The sequence below is a fragment of the Mus musculus genome, chromosome 1 (genome assembly GCF_000001635.26).
Source record: "Mus musculus strain C57BL/6J chromosome 1, GRCm38.p6 C57BL/6J".
Classification (NCBI taxonomy): Eukaryota; Metazoa; Chordata; class Mammalia; order Rodentia; family Muridae; genus Mus; species Mus musculus.
In genome coordinates, this window is record NC_000067.6 from 52,655,204 (window position 1) to 52,668,554 (window position 13,351).

The 13,351-nt window shown below is 42.2% G+C and overlaps 1 protein-coding gene across 4 annotated transcripts in view; it reads right to left on the reverse strand.

The window, feature by feature from the left end:
• Window positions 1-1,082: 1,082 nt before the first annotated feature.
• The window catches only part of Mfsd6 (major facilitator superfamily domain containing 6), a 71,073-nt gene continuing 58,804 nt past the window's right edge, over window positions 1,083-13,351 (reverse strand). Inside the window, exons 4-8 of one of the 4 annotated variants that reach the window (NM_001357464.1) lie at window positions 8,082-8,243; window positions 7,187-7,285; window positions 5,604-5,884; window positions 3,496-3,520; window positions 1,083-3,342 (exon numbers count right to left, since the gene is read on the reverse strand). In NM_001357464.1, coding sequence (NP_001344393.1) covers window positions 3,332-3,342; window positions 3,496-3,520; window positions 5,604-5,884; window positions 7,187-7,285; window positions 8,082-8,243 — 578 coding nt within the window. In that variant the 3' untranslated portion in view covers window positions 1,083-3,331. Of the gene's footprint in view, window positions 3,343-3,495; window positions 3,521-4,782; window positions 5,885-7,186; window positions 7,286-8,081; window positions 8,244-13,351 lie in introns of those variants that run through there. The other 3 variants (XM_006496374.4, NM_133829.2, NM_178081.4) reach the window with 3 other exon arrangements.

A 13,351-nucleotide genomic window follows, 5' to 3' on the forward strand; every position in this document is an offset into this window, starting at 1 on the left:
GCCCTATTCGCTTAAGAATCCTCATATTTTCAATGGGGAAGGTTATGTATACCAGGTAGGGCTTTTGAAAAACAAATGACCTAACCATGGATGAACTTCCCCTTTTGCAGCTGCTCTACTTAACTGATATGCCGAGAGGCATATTGCTTAGGAGTCCCATGAGCAAGCTGCAAATCCCCGGGAGTGCTAGCCACCTGCCTGCTTTCTGCCACTGCAACTTCCTGCCACTGCAACTTCCTGCCACTGCAACTTCCTGCCACTGCAACTTCCTGCCACTGCAAGCTCACTAGGACGATAAAGTAGCACTGTCCTATGACTCTGGCTCTTGAGCTGTGCTGGCCTTTGGCATGTACTATTACTCTGCTTTAAGAATAGTCTAGTTACAGAGACAAAATTTGGAGCTGTGACAAAAAAGATGGACCATCTAGTGATTGCCATATGCAGGGATCCATCCCATAATCAGCTTCCAAACGCTGACACCATTGCACACACTAGCAAAATTTTGCTAAAAGGACCCAGATATAGCTCTCTCTTGTGAGACTATGCCGGGGCCTAGCAAATACAGAAGTGGATGATCACAGTCAGCTAATGGATGGATCACAGGGCTCCCAATGGAGGAGCTAGAGAAAGTACCCAAGGAGCTAAAGGGAACTGCAACCCTATAGGTGGAACAACAATATGAACTAACCAGTACCCTGGAGCTCTTGTCTTTAGCTGCATATGTATCAAAAGATGGCCTAGTCAGCCATCACTGCAAAGAGAGGCCCATTGGACTTGCAAACTTTATATGCCCCAGTACAGGGGAACGCCAGGGCCAAAAAGGGGGAGTGGGTGGGTAAGGGGTTGGGGGGGTGGGTATGGGGGACCTTTGGGATAGCATTGAAAATGTAAACAAGGAAAATACCTAATTAAAAAAAAAGAATAGTCTAGTTAATAGCATCGAGCCAAGTTGGGTTCACACAGAACTCTAGGGTAGCATAACTTCCTGCAGGCAGAGAGGAGCAGGACAAATCACTATGGTAGTGATTCCTAGCCTCAGCTTTGACATCCCTGAGTATTTCTAAGGATCTCAAGAGAGGTTATAAAATTCTCAAATCAAGTTTAATTGGAATTCACTTTAATATTTTTCAAGTGACATATGGCACTGTAAGAACAGGAAGAAAAAGTCACAAAGTCCACAAACTCGTGAAGGTGTCAGCTCAAAAGGCTAGAAATTACTGCACTGTTGGATCGACGCTCACAGTAAACATTTTGTAACGAAGGCATATTGAATTTGGTGTCATTCATTACAGAGCAGAGGATGTTCTCTTGTTTGGTCACGTGTTTTTCATTTACGAAATATTTAAAAATGGTATTTACCTTTTATTTCAATACACCCACTGTGCATTTCCCAAACCAGCAGCTTTTCAAAGAAATCAACCAGAATTGTAAACACAAGATACAACGCTCTGATTCCCTACAGTCACTTTCACAATCCACATACTGTACATTCATAGGTGGGGCTCAGCCTGTCTCCCACTTCATTTCTGTAATTGCACGAGCATAATAAATACATCTGATTTTAAAGGTCACTTAAAATGAGCCTTGGGGGTTGACAGTGCAGTACCATTCAAGTGCAAAAGTAACCATCAGCTTAATTGTTCCCATCATTCCAAGCTGTGTTTTGTAGTGAAGCTAGGCATCCAGGTGTAGAATGTTTCCTCCCGAGGCAGGGGCAGGCAGAACGGTCACACAGAGGCCTTCACTGTACAGCTGATCCTGTCTCCTATGTTAGAGGCTAGGGTGAGCTTCCATTTCGAACCATTCTGGTGTCCATCCACAATATGACTGACCCCCATTCAACCACAGCAGCATCCCCCTTCCATATAGGCAGGCATCCCTTGGCTTCTTACAGCCTCTGCTTTCCTTCTAGGAGCAAGCTCTACATGCAGTCACCCAAGACACCCTCTATCTGGGGTGGTACCTGGTGTAGTTTGTAGCTCAAACCCAAAAGTTTTCAGTGTATGACTATGGTTTGGGGGAGAAGAATATTCTAAGATTCTTGTCTTAAGTCTTTAGAAAGTCATTCTTATTCCCAGAATTCCCATTCCTGGTTCCCTACTTACTCCTTCACAAACAAAACAGACCTACTATGTAAGTTTTAAACATCATGTCCCTCCCCCAGGCACTTAAATCTTATCCTGCTGTTTGTAAATAGTACTCTTTAGCTTAACACTTAGGAATCTGGTGAGTTGTCTTTTTTTTTTTTAATTCCATTAGCTAATTAGAACCCAAGTCTAATTAAAATCCAGCATCAGAGGCTGCTATAGAAGGGTCTGCTTAGGAAGGCCTTGTCTGTCATGTCTTAGGATACTGAGTTGCTTGGAGTCTTTGAAATAGCCTCTCACTTCTGCTCATTCTCACAGCCCATTGCATCAAAGACATTTTAAAGCTCAACTCAGTATGCAGTAGTCAGCAACAGCTTTGCGTCCCAAAGAACTATGCTCACTATATACTATATGCATATAAAAATAGATTTGCTAGAGATGTACAAAGTTCAGTGAACTTTTCTAAACAACAAAAAAAGCATATGTTCTACTAAGTTCCATCTGGTTCCCTTTTCAATATGTCTTATATTTTTTAAAGTTCTTTTCTTCAAGACGAATAAAACTATAGATATACTTTTTTCCCTCTCACTTTTCACTAAGAACCCAATATTCAGAATAAATAATCAGAAGAGGGAGATGAAGTCCTTGTTCACTTTGTGGCCCTTTCATTCACCCAACTTGGTGTGAGTTCTGCTTCTCACCCTTTCATCTTGGTGGAGAAGTTAGGTCAGACCTAACTAACCAAGAGACGTTGTTCTGTGTCTCTACTGGACTGTGGCAGTCTCTGTTTTCCTGCCAACATTTACTCATGTGTGCCTGTGCATTTGTGCATCTGCGTGCGTGTGAGTGTGTGTGTGTGAGTGAGTGTGTGTGTGTGAGTGAGTGTGTGTGTGTGTGTGTGTGTGTGTGTGTGTTGTTCCACAGTAATGAGTTTAGATATTTAGAAGCATATGCATTGCAGTGACCCCCTTGTAGAGGCATGGTCAGGGTTGGGGCCTCGCCCCCTGTCCTGGCTGAGGTGCCTAGTGCCATGCAGGGTATGAGCTGACCCTCAGTGTTCTCCCACAGTGGGCTGAGCCTGCTTCTCTCCACTCTCCTGTCCATGCGGGGTAGCACTGGGGTGAGCAGGGCTGGACTGCGTTTGAGATGCTGCTGTGTCAGGGGATGGCTGGTTTCTAGGTGAGGCGGAGTGAGTTTCACGTGGGGCACGCTGGGCTCCACCAGCTGGAGAGGCTTCCCGATTCTCACTGGTCCCCTGGAAGGAAAAACACATGTTCCATGGTGTTTGAGAAAAAAAAAAAAAACAAATCCAACCATTATACATATTTTCACACAGCTAATGTGTGGTGATGTCTCAAAAAGCCCACTTCAGGGACCAACGCATAAAGGAATAGGATAGACATCTTACCTTTCATCTCCTTTCCTATGTGCAACTGCCAAAGCCGCATGAAAAACACAAACACTATAAGCAGACATACCTATGGCTAAGGGAACATTTGTATCTGTGTTCTTGTCACTGCTAGGCAAACAACTTTACATTTACATATACGTCACAAATATTTACAGAGTACCCCAGCCCTGTGGCAAGTCACCAGGCAAGAGCCATGGGATACCTGAATGCTAGCTATTGGGAAGGCCACAGTATTCAAGAGCCAGGAGACACTGTATAGTAATCAGTAAACAAGGACCCTCAGCCTCAAGATATCTAGGCAAAGAATGCCTGTGAGAGAGTCCTAATGCACACGTAGGATTTCAAAATGAGTACTAATAACTAAGCAAGACAGAGCAGGGAATGCACACAGGTCTTTGAAGCCAATGGGAGCGATCTGAGAACACACACAGTACCCTTAGTAAATGCTACATTGATTATACAACTCAGGGAACAGGATTATTTCAGGATTTTTTTTCTTCTGAATTGATGTTCATTTCTATTTCCTGTAGTTGAACTAAAAATTTTTTTCTTTCATTCCCCTGATTCTGAAATGTAGTTACCTCACAACAATACAATAACATACCTGTCAGCTCTTACTAATTTTAACTCACACAAGAGGGCAAGAAAAGCAAACTTTAATGCTGCACAGGCTTCTGGGCATCTGTAAAAATGAGGATAAATTCACAAAGTACTGAAAGCATTGCCTCTCCTGGGTATCGGGGCATCCTTTCCCTGCGTCTCCTTCCTGCTTTAAGCTCTGGAAGCCTCTGAGTGCTCCTCCATCTCACGTCCAGTCCTGGCTTGATGAATGAGTAAACTGGATTATGCACAGAGTGGCACGAATATGGCTATCAGTGAAGTGTCAGTTCAGGAAAACTATGCAAAGACTTTCCAGGATGTTTATAAAGCTGAGATTCATTAAGGTAGTTGGACAAACTTGCTTTTTCTTTTATGAAGCTTTGTCTTTATTTTGAATTATGTGTGTGCATGCATGTTGGCGGATGGGCACCTGCACACGAGCATCATTAATGCCCTTGGAGAGAGAGGTACATACAGCTGTGATGCTGGGCGCATCCTGGATGCTCAGAACCGAACTCAGGCCCTTTGCAACAGTAGCAGACAACTGTTGGGCCATCTCTGCAATCACCAGTATTTTGTCAAATTTTTAAAAAAGAAATTACTCTTTATTTTCCCTCTTATTTTTCCTTTTGAGTCTCTTTTTAAAAATCACACTTATTTGTTTTTGTTTCTTTGTTTGTTTGTATTGTAGTATAAGTGTGCCATGGAGTGGGGATGGAAGTATAAGGACAACCTGTGGGAGTTGGCTTTGTCTTTCAGCTATTTGGATTCCAGAGATCAAGCTCAGGTCATCGAGCTTGGTGACAGGTGTGTTTACCAACTGGGCCATCCTGCCTGCCCTCCTCTGGGTCCTTTTAAGCTACTGTAAATATAAAGCTGGCATTACTTATCAAGAAAGTGGAAAGATTAATCTAACAGTGGAGTAGATTTATGGCTTTGACCAAACTGTTCACAGAAGGCACATTCTTTTTCCAAAGTCAGGGTATGACTTTATTTCTATAATTGCTGACTTTATCAATACCATTTGACCTTTTTTTCAGGAAAGCCTTTGGGAACAGAAAAGAACATGCCTCTACCTCCCAAGTGAGGCCTCTCAGAACCAGACTTCCTGAGTAGGGTTATCAGACAGAGCCATATGAGGCATAGCTTAATGGGTTAATTTAGCCGCTGTTTACTGCACTCCTGGTATGTGTAATGGTCCCCTGGAATTCTGATTTATAGAGATTAGGAAACACAGTTTCTGAAAGCAAGAGCTGTATATTCCGGCTGAAAATTGTAGTATGCAAAGCTGGAATAGATCTTTTTTTTTTTTTAATGCCTTTGTGAAGCCTTTTTGATCTCCATAAAGCAGTCTCTTCCTATGCTACCTGGTAAACACTGTGACAGAGTGATCGCAGACCACTGATATCCTTTGCTAACATGCCTGTTTTTCTGTTTCCCATGTGTTTTGATGAACAAGGAGGGAGTAACGGTGCAGACGCCACGCTAGCCCAGCAGAGGGTTACCTGTAAAGGTTGTATCTCAGAAGCACGGCTCTCTCTTGTCAGTTGAATTAGCTCTTTAACTTGGTAGAGAGCATAGACAAAGGTCACCCAAGGCGAGGAGCTGACCCCCCAGGCCGGTTTATTTACATCTTCCTGCTCTTCCTGGTGCTTGGTTTTCTTGGGCGGAAGTCTGGCCTCAACGCGTGGCATGACATCTTCTGTCTGTTGCTGTACCAGGTCAATGGTTGCTATGGGAACGGGACTAGAGGGAACTGGGATCCTTTCTGCCAACATTGTCTTGTCTAGAGAGAAAATAATGTTAAAATGACTTTTTGAGTTTTCTACATGTTTCAAACAACGGTGAAGGAGAAGACCGTCCTGACATGGGCGTGCACACCTTGGACCTTATACTCCCAGCCAGAGACTGAGAACCACCCCTGGTCTTTGTCCAGTGCTGCTCAGTGAGACTGAGATGTTCCTCTGAGGTTCTGTAACAAGCAATGTTCTCTCTTACTAGACCACCTCATGTCCCGAGACCGGGAATATTGAAGGACTGAGAATCCAAGATGCAGCTTTGTGCTGGCCCAGAGTGACCAACAACATGTGCCTTCTATTGGTTGACACTTTTCACCAAAAGTTTTATATCACCTGACTCATGCTAATTTTTTAAAATCAGGACTAGAGAGATGTTTCAGATATTAAGGGCTAGGCTCCTCAACTAAGATGTCAAAAAATTGTATTATTTATTTAGTGTGTATGTGGTGTTTGTAGGAGTGATGTAGAACACAGGTGAAGGCCCAAGAGGACAACTTAAAGGCATTGGTTCTGTCTTTTCACTGTGTGGGTCTCTAGGATTGAATTCAGATAGTCAGGCTTGGCAGCAGGTGCCTCTACCTGCTGACCTGTTTCACTGGCCTGCCCTCCCCTTTGCATGACAGTTTTTTGTTGTTTTGTTTGTTTGTTTGATTGTTTTGTTTTGTTTTTTTGAGACAGGGTTTCTCTGTATAGCCCTGGCTGTCCTGGAACTCACTTTGTAGACCAGGCTGGCCTCGAACTCAGAAATCTGCCTGCCTCTGCCTCCCAAGTGCTGGGATTAAAGGCGTGTGCCACCACTGCCCGGCTGCATGACAGTTTTAACAAAGGCCATGCCTCTCAGCAGAAGTGTCCATAGACATATGTTTAATGAAGGTAAGGGCATACAGTTTAATAAGGGTACCCCATGTTACTGGTAGTAAATTACCACACAGCTGTATGTATTTGCCTTATATCTGCAGTCTCTTAAGAATTCCAGGGAGGTTTGAAACTACTGCTTCCATGGCACTTCGCACTATTACATAAAACAAAACCAAGAAATTGCAATCAGCTCAGCAGCCAGTCTTCTCACTATAAGAGGTGTGTCATCTCTATCATGAGTTTACCAAGACACCACTGAGAACATGATGTCTGCAGGCCAGATGTTCACAGTACAGCGGGATTCTTGGGAACCACCAAGAAAGAGGCAGGATTGCAAACTCAAGGCCAGTCCAGGTTACACACAGAAGCCTGGCCTCAAACCTTAACCTCCTACGCTCACCTCCAAAGATGAAAGGAAAGGAAATGTTCACCTTCTTCTTCATCTGGTACTGCCAGCCACTGGATCAGGGCAAAGAGGAGAAGGATCACCAGGCAAGCCATGCCAATCCCTCGGAAAGTTGCAGCAGCCCCTTGAAAATAAGCAAAGCAGGCCAAATGGTAATTCAAGGAAATAGAGCAACCTTTCACCGCAAACAGTCTTAACACTGGGGCAAAGGAAGCGACAGTTCATTGAGCAGTGACTCACTGCCCTTTCCTTAGCTGCCTGTATTAGGAGACCCCAGCGCCGGTTCTGCTCGGTGGACGATTGTCTCTCAGTCACATGATACGCAGTGCTGTCTTCGTGATGCCCATCGACCAGCTTGCTAAGGAACAGTGCTATTCATCTGCAGGTGGGCAGCAGATCTTAAATAGTGCTATAAATCCACACAACCCTGGGTGCCCTGCACAGACCAAGCAGTCAAAAATCCCAGAATGACTGACTGTCTCAGCCGTCAGATTTCCAAGGAGAGGTCAAGTGAGGCAGACTGGCTGTGATGCAAAGACCCAGTGTCAAGAACAATGAATAGGGAGGCCTTTCTAAGTAAGGATAATGGATTCAGCTTCCTTCTTATTACTACAGCAGGTGTGGGGTACAGGACTCAACTAAAAGCATGCGAGTGTGCTTCTTCAATTGTTTGGCTCCTTTGAGGTTTATGTAGCATTTCACCAAGCCATTTGCCAGAAGATTGGGCCATGAACATCTTTACAACCTAATTTCCCAGAATGACCTAAATGGCTTTAAACATCTTCACAACCTGACCATGTGCTTTACAATTATGATGACCATGCAGTGTAAAAAGAGGAGGACAGGAATACTGGTATAGTTGAGAGAGAAAAAAAGAACAACTATTTTCCCCAAAGGACCAAAAGGAAAATCATTCTTACCAAAATAATTGACTAACACGCCTCCGATCATGGCACCACATCCTCGCCCCAGACCCAGATGAAGGCCTTGCAGGATTCCCTGTGCAGAAGTCCTCAGCTCAGGGGGGACAGCTGCACTGAGGTAAGAGATGCACGCTGCCCAGATGGCTGCGTGTGTGACACCTACAGAAGAAGAGCAGGTGGGCGTCAGCGTCTGTTCAGCACTCCTTGGATAACATTTCTTTTGTGACATGAATTATTTATTAAACCAGGGACCTATTATAATATGTAGATATACTATGCATATGTGAAAACACATGTACATATTTTATGATAAAACATACATAACAAATTTCATTTAAGCCACTGCAATATATTTTTTTGCTTTGAGAATTTCATTCAAGCATACAATGTACTTCTGATCATCATTTTAACTATTTTTCTTAACATACAGTTCAGGAGCATTAGGGACAGTGATAGTGCTGTAGCACTAGGCACACTCACAGTGTTGAGCATCTATCACAAATCCATCTTTGACTTTCTAATTATCCTAAACAAAAGCATCGCCCTTTACCCCACCAGGCTATTCCCTAACAACCAACCATCTTTCCATCTCTGCGAATGTGACTGCTCTGCGTCTCATATGGGTAGAATCATAACAGTATTTGTCCTTTTTTTCTAGCTCGTTTCACTTAGTGTGATGTCTTTAAGGTTTGTCCATAGTGTAGCATGTGTTCTGCCTCTTCCCTCCTTCAGTGCACACCTTGGATGCAAGCATCGAGAAATCAAGCTGTGATGGGGCTGGAAACATCCTCCCTGCCTTTTCAGGTCCCGGGGGTGCTGTACAAGTTGCTAGGAGAGGAAATGTTAATAGTTGTACCCAGTTGTGAACTCTATGATCTACAAGTCTGACCTTTCAGTAAGATGTGCCCACTTTTGCAATAGTGGTACCACTGTTATGAGGATAACAACTACTTTTGGTTTGGATTCAAGACCTTATCCAAAAGGGCAACCTTGTTTAAAACACACACACACACACACACACACACACACACAAACACATGGTTGGGAAGATCTTAGATCTTAGTGGGGGAACTGAACACTATTGTTTAGCTAAATTTATAGAGTGTCAACCTGGCTCTAAATATTTATATTTATACCAATAGAGAAATGCTACTATCACCCTAATCAGAGAAACCTCTTTCCAATGAACGGTACTGATTGAAGATTATGGCTGTAAGAAGTGCTGAGACTAAGTGATAGGTAAGCTCTAAATAAAACATTTATACCACCCTTGCCAAGGCTTAGGAGACACTGCAGAAGAGGGGAAGGAAAGAATGTGGAGGTCGATGGTAGGGCACAGGGCTGCAGAATGCTCTCTTCTGGACCAGGCACAGCTATGGTGATCATGAACTCACAGCTGCCATGAATACAATGCTTCTGCACAGGAGTGACACCTCTCGGCAGTCAGGAACAGAAGGAGACGGCTCAGATGGTCCACCCCTGGCACGTGAATGCTTGCTACTGGCAAGAGTCTGTCAGAGGGGAATCCTTGACTGCAGCTCTGCAGCCACTAATGAGCCTCTCAGGCTCAAACGTATAGTTCCAATCCAATAGCCACACAGATGCCCCTAAGTAATTTCAATAGGTCACAAAACGCAAACCAAAACTCATGAACCTGGGAAAGGGGCTAATAGAGATGAGGTTTTGATAGGAGGAAGTTGAGAGCCACAGGGTGGCTGCATAATCAGAATACATTCTATACATTCATGAAATGGTCAAAAACAAAAATGACTAATATAAACATGATTTTCTGTTTTTGTAAAGACTAAATAATAGTCCATTGCACATATATACCATATATACATCACATTTTGTTCCTCTGTTGATTGCATATGAGTTGTTTATACCTTTTGATTATTATGAATAATATTGATTAAATATTGATATTTCAGTATCTTCGAGTAAATACATGCTGGTGTTTATACAGATAGAAGTGGACTTTACAGTCACATGGCATTCGTTATATTTAATGTTTTTTAAAACAGCAGTTTGCTACAGCAGCTGTACCATTTCACACACCACACACACACACACACACACACACACACACACCAGAAATCTACAAGTTCTCCTAACCAGAACTTTTAAAAACTTTTTTCTTCTAATAATAGCAATTCAAATTGCTGTGCTTTGGCTTACAACTCTGACAAGCAGTGCTGAGCACTGTAAGGCACTATTGGCTATCTGTAAAATTTTGGAGAAATGTTGAGTCCTCTGCTTGGCCCTACTGAAAAACACACCGTCCCTGGGGTTAGAGGAATACGCAATAGAGGGGCTTGTGGGTCTTATGTAATAGTTATCACTCAACTGAGCCTGATCTGGCCTCACATAAGCAATCTTAAAGGTGAAACCCAGAAGGACTCTATCGTTTCCAAGTAACTTAACTATACCTCAGAAACAAATTTGTATTTACAGGAATACAAATATATCCAGCACAGGAAAGGTGAATCTTAATTCAGAGTTATCTAGACTGACTGTGATTAAGGCGGCCCATGGGTGAATAAACCTTATCTTTACTATGTTCATCAGTATAGGCCTTATCATTAACTTAGAAATATTAAATCCATTTTCCTGTTTCTTATATGTGTTTCAGTCATAATTTCAAGGAAGAAGGTTTTATGGAGTTTGTCTGTCTTGCTTTGTCTTTGGCAGTGCTGAGGTTAAATCCAGCCTTCTTACACACAGGGCAAATATTACCACTGCGCTGCATCTCTGAACCAATCTAGGTTATTTTTTAACTACAAATATGGACTGAATAGTTATTAATAGCATGCACACTTAATTAATTTCCACAGCTATCAAATAAACTATTTGCTTTGTCTGGTTAAACAACCGCAACACTGTAGATATCGTCAGTCTTTTCAGAATCAAATAAAGCCTAGACAGAGCCCTAGTTATAAATGTTGACATAGTAGTATACAGTGAGAATATTTTCATTTATATTTATAAGATGATATTGACTTCTTTTTCAGATACCTATATTATTTTTATGAGTTACACTAGAAAAAACTTTAAAAGTATACTGGGAAACAAAATTAATTAGACTCAATAGTAGAATTCAAATTAATTCATCTTTAAGAAATGATTTCCAATGACTGAAAACTATATCAAATGGCCATAGGCTAACTTCATTGATGAATCTGTCTAAGCCATCAGTTGTAGGATTTATAAGTAGAGGTAGATAGGTGTGGCTATCTATGTGACCACATTACATTATATTTGGGGTTGTGATTTTAGATCACATCTACGTCCTGAATTAGCCTGTGTATAAGGGCTTAGTTACACACAAAAGCATTTGAATAATAATGTACACACATCTCTCTCGCTGACTCCTGCTCCCCATCTTTCCCTCTTTCCTTCCCTCTTTCTACATTCTCCTCCTCTTTCAAAACTGTATTTTTTAAATTTTATTTTACGAGGAAATTAAAGCATTTTCCAGCAGTATAACTTGAACATGATACTGACATTATGTTTAGAATCTGTTGGCTGGTATTGGGAGGCAATATAAAAGAATCTGTGCAGTTAGATTTCTGTTTGGGGGTGTTATTACTAGATAATTGCAAACTATGTTCTTTTTTTTGTTTTGTTTTGTTTTGTTTGTTTTTGTTTTTGTTTTTGTTTTTTCAAGACAGGGTTTTTCTGTATCACCCTGGCTGTTCTGGAACTCACTCTGTAGACCAGGCTGGCCTCGAACTCAGAAATCCGCCTGCCTCTGCCTCCCAAGTGCTGGGATTAAAGGCGTGTGCCACCACCGCCTGGCAGTAACCTATGTTCTTTAAATCAGCTGGAGGCATTAACTGAAGGAAAAGTCAGTAAAGCACACAGTGAAGTTCCTACCCCTGGTCCCCCACAGGGACTCTGCTAGAGCATATGCTCGCCCTTCTTCAACTATTTGTTATAAATGCACTGAGGTTCCTTGGTAGTAATTGTCACCAAGTCACATAGTAGATGTTTGATAAATATGCTGAGTGACAATGAATGACCCCCAAAGATCAGACAAGTATGAAGTTTAGTGTCTCAGTCCCCCTCTAGCTTTACTGGGCTCAGTCAGGATTAGCTTTGAGGCTCATGGAATGGAACCTTTCCATACTATTCAAACTATCTACCTGGAGGCATAATTAACAATAAAAATGCCGTTAGCAGCATCCTTACAGCATCTTTCTCTACATAGAATTATACTATTTTACATAGCCTTCCATTTATTCCTCCAAACCAGAGGAACTATTTTTTTCTACATTTTCCAAAACAAAACTCAGGCACCGAGAGATTAGCCTTGTTCAAGGTCAGAGGGACAGCGGAACAGCAGAAGGGCTCTGAATCTCAGGTGTCTGTGTTCAGAACTGAAGTGGAGTGGTACGACTTCACACCATTTCCTTGAGGGTTGGCATAAGTTAAACTGATTTGTGAAGTTTTGCTGATAGTATCATACATGACCAAAGATTTATCTTCTTAAGAAATGAGTATTAGCCGGGGGGTGGAGGGGGGTGGGGGGGTGGGGGGCTGGTACACACCTTTAATCCCAGCACTTGGGAGGCAGAGGCTTGTGGATTTCTGAGTTTGAGGCCAGCCTGGTCTACAAAGTGAGTTCCAGGACAGCCAGGGTGACACTGAGAAACCCTGTCTCGAAAAAAACAAAACAAAAAAAGAAAAAAGAAAAAGAAGAAAAAAAAAGGAAAGGAAAGGAAAGGAAAGGAAAGGAAAGGAAAAAAGGGGAAAGGGGAAAGGGGGAAAAGGGGAAAGGGGAAAAGGGAAAGGGAAAAGGGAAAAAAGGAAAAGGGAAAAAGGGAAAAGGGAAAAGGGAAAAAGGGAAAAAGGGAAAAAGGGAAAGGGAAAAGGGGAAAAAGGGGAAAAAGGGAAAAAGGGAAAAAGGGAAAAAGGGAAAAAGGGAAAAAGGGAAAAAGGGAAAAAGGGAAAGAAGAGAAGAGAAGAGAAGAGAAGAGAAGAGAAGAGAAGAGAAGAGAAGAGAAAAGAGTATTATTACCTTGTTCCTTTCCTAAGGAACTGTATGTTCCAAAGTTTTCATGCACCCAGGGAATTCTCTACCTTATAATATTGCAAAACATGTATTTCAAAATTGTTCTCTCTTGGCCCACGGTAGTATGGTAGTATTCTTCTGCAATAACAGAATGTACAAACAAGGGGGAAAGACCCCTTCTTTTTCATTTTTTAATGGATGGAGCTAAGCTCCAACAACTTTATTTTTTCATTTTATACCATCTAAGACAATG